This window comes from Austrofundulus limnaeus, unplaced genomic scaffold (assembly GCF_001266775.1).
Source record: "Austrofundulus limnaeus strain Quisiro unplaced genomic scaffold, Austrofundulus_limnaeus-1.0 Scaffold10, whole genome shotgun sequence".
NCBI lineage: Eukaryota > Metazoa > Chordata > Actinopteri > Cyprinodontiformes > Rivulidae > Austrofundulus > Austrofundulus limnaeus.
Genome location: NW_013952412.1, coordinates 3000959 through 3002317, shown reverse-complemented (window position 1 = coordinate 3002317; position 1359 = coordinate 3000959). Strand labels below are relative to the sequence as shown.

At 45.3% G+C, this 1359-nt stretch overlaps 1 protein-coding gene across 1 annotated transcript in view; it reads left to right on the top strand.

The window, feature by feature from the left end:
* The first annotated feature begins 198 nt into the window (after nucleotides 1-198).
* The window catches only part of LOC106513162 (hexokinase-1), a 20376-nt gene continuing 19215 nt past the window's right edge, over nucleotides 199-1359 (top strand). The window contains exon 1 of the mRNA XM_014001853.1: nucleotides 199-526. Within this exon, the coding sequence (XP_013857307.1) occupies nucleotides 464-526 (63 nt within the window). The 5' untranslated portion in view covers nucleotides 199-463. The remainder of the gene's footprint in view (nucleotides 527-1359) is intronic.

Genomic DNA, 1359 nt, shown 5'->3' with positions numbered 1-1359 from the left:
CCCTTTGCTCCCCACCCGCCTTTTCCTCCTCCATCACTAGTTTCGACTCCAGCCAATGACAGCGGAGAGGATGTGGCACCAGCCCTCCCCCTCTTCTTCTCCTCCCCCTCCCATCACCACACAAACCCAATGAGCTTACTGAAAGTGGGCGGGGCCAGCCCCCTCGTTCTCTTCTTCTTGCTGTCTCACTCACTCGTGCTTCCTGGCTTCACTCTCACGCGCCGAGAAAGAGAAAAGTCTTACGCCGGGACTGGACTTAAGATTATACTTATGCGTTTTATCCGCACAAAATAAGTCTAAGAGCTATTAGTTGTTTATTTTTTGAATGATTTTTTAAAACTTTTTTTTTTATTTCTGAAGTTTGGAGGTTTTTTTTCCCCCCGCATCGTTACGTGAAGGAGTGTGAGTGTGCGTGCGTGTGCGTGTGCGCTGCATGAGTGTGTGAGAGGGACCAAGGACCAGAATGATCGCAGCCCAGCTACTCGCCTATTACTTCACTGAGCTGAAGGATGATCAGGTTAAAAAGGTGAGTGTTGACTTTAACCTGCCGGTGCTGCTGCTGATGAAGTGATGAAGTGATGATGATGATGATGATGATGATGATGATGATGATGATGATGATGATGATGATGATGATGATGTGTGAGACAGATGAGGCATGGGGAGGCCCACATGTGGGGTTTTAGAGGTCACTGACTTGAGATGAGTTGCCTCCTTCCATCATAACACCAGTGAGTAAATAAGTTTGTCCAGGGAAGTGATGAAAAGCTTTCAGTCATTTTGAGAAAAGAGAGTTCTGGTGTCCCGGTTCTGAATCAACCCGGCTTTAAGTGAGACGTGACCAACTGCACAGGCGTGTGAGTTTAGTAGTAATATGACTGGTGCCATGATGTAAGCTTGAAGGGGTGTAACGAAGAGGAGGAGAGAGGAAGTGAGTGAGAAGTAGTCATGAATGAGTGGAGTAACTTCAGGGGGGTCACCGAGTTTTCTTGTTTTCAACTCTTTTATTCCCTCATTGGCAAATTTGACATATTTTTTTCCTTATGGTGACAAAGATGTGGCATGAGAATATCAGGYGTTGTCAAATTTAGTGTAGCTTTTGTCAGGTTACACTTCACTTTGGGGGTTGAGGAGTCTTGAAACCATCTCTGCTGGTGAAACTTACCGGCTGGTTTGACTGGTAAAACCATTTGAAACTCCAGGTCTGTGCAAATTCTAAATTGGTGAGCGAAGACAGAAATCCAATCTCTGTTGTGATGTCCTTAAGTTTTTACAGTGCACAGAACGTTAAAAAAGATCAAATAGCCTAAAAATAGGATGACAACTGGGGTGGCATTTTTTTCCAGTTGACACCCCCCC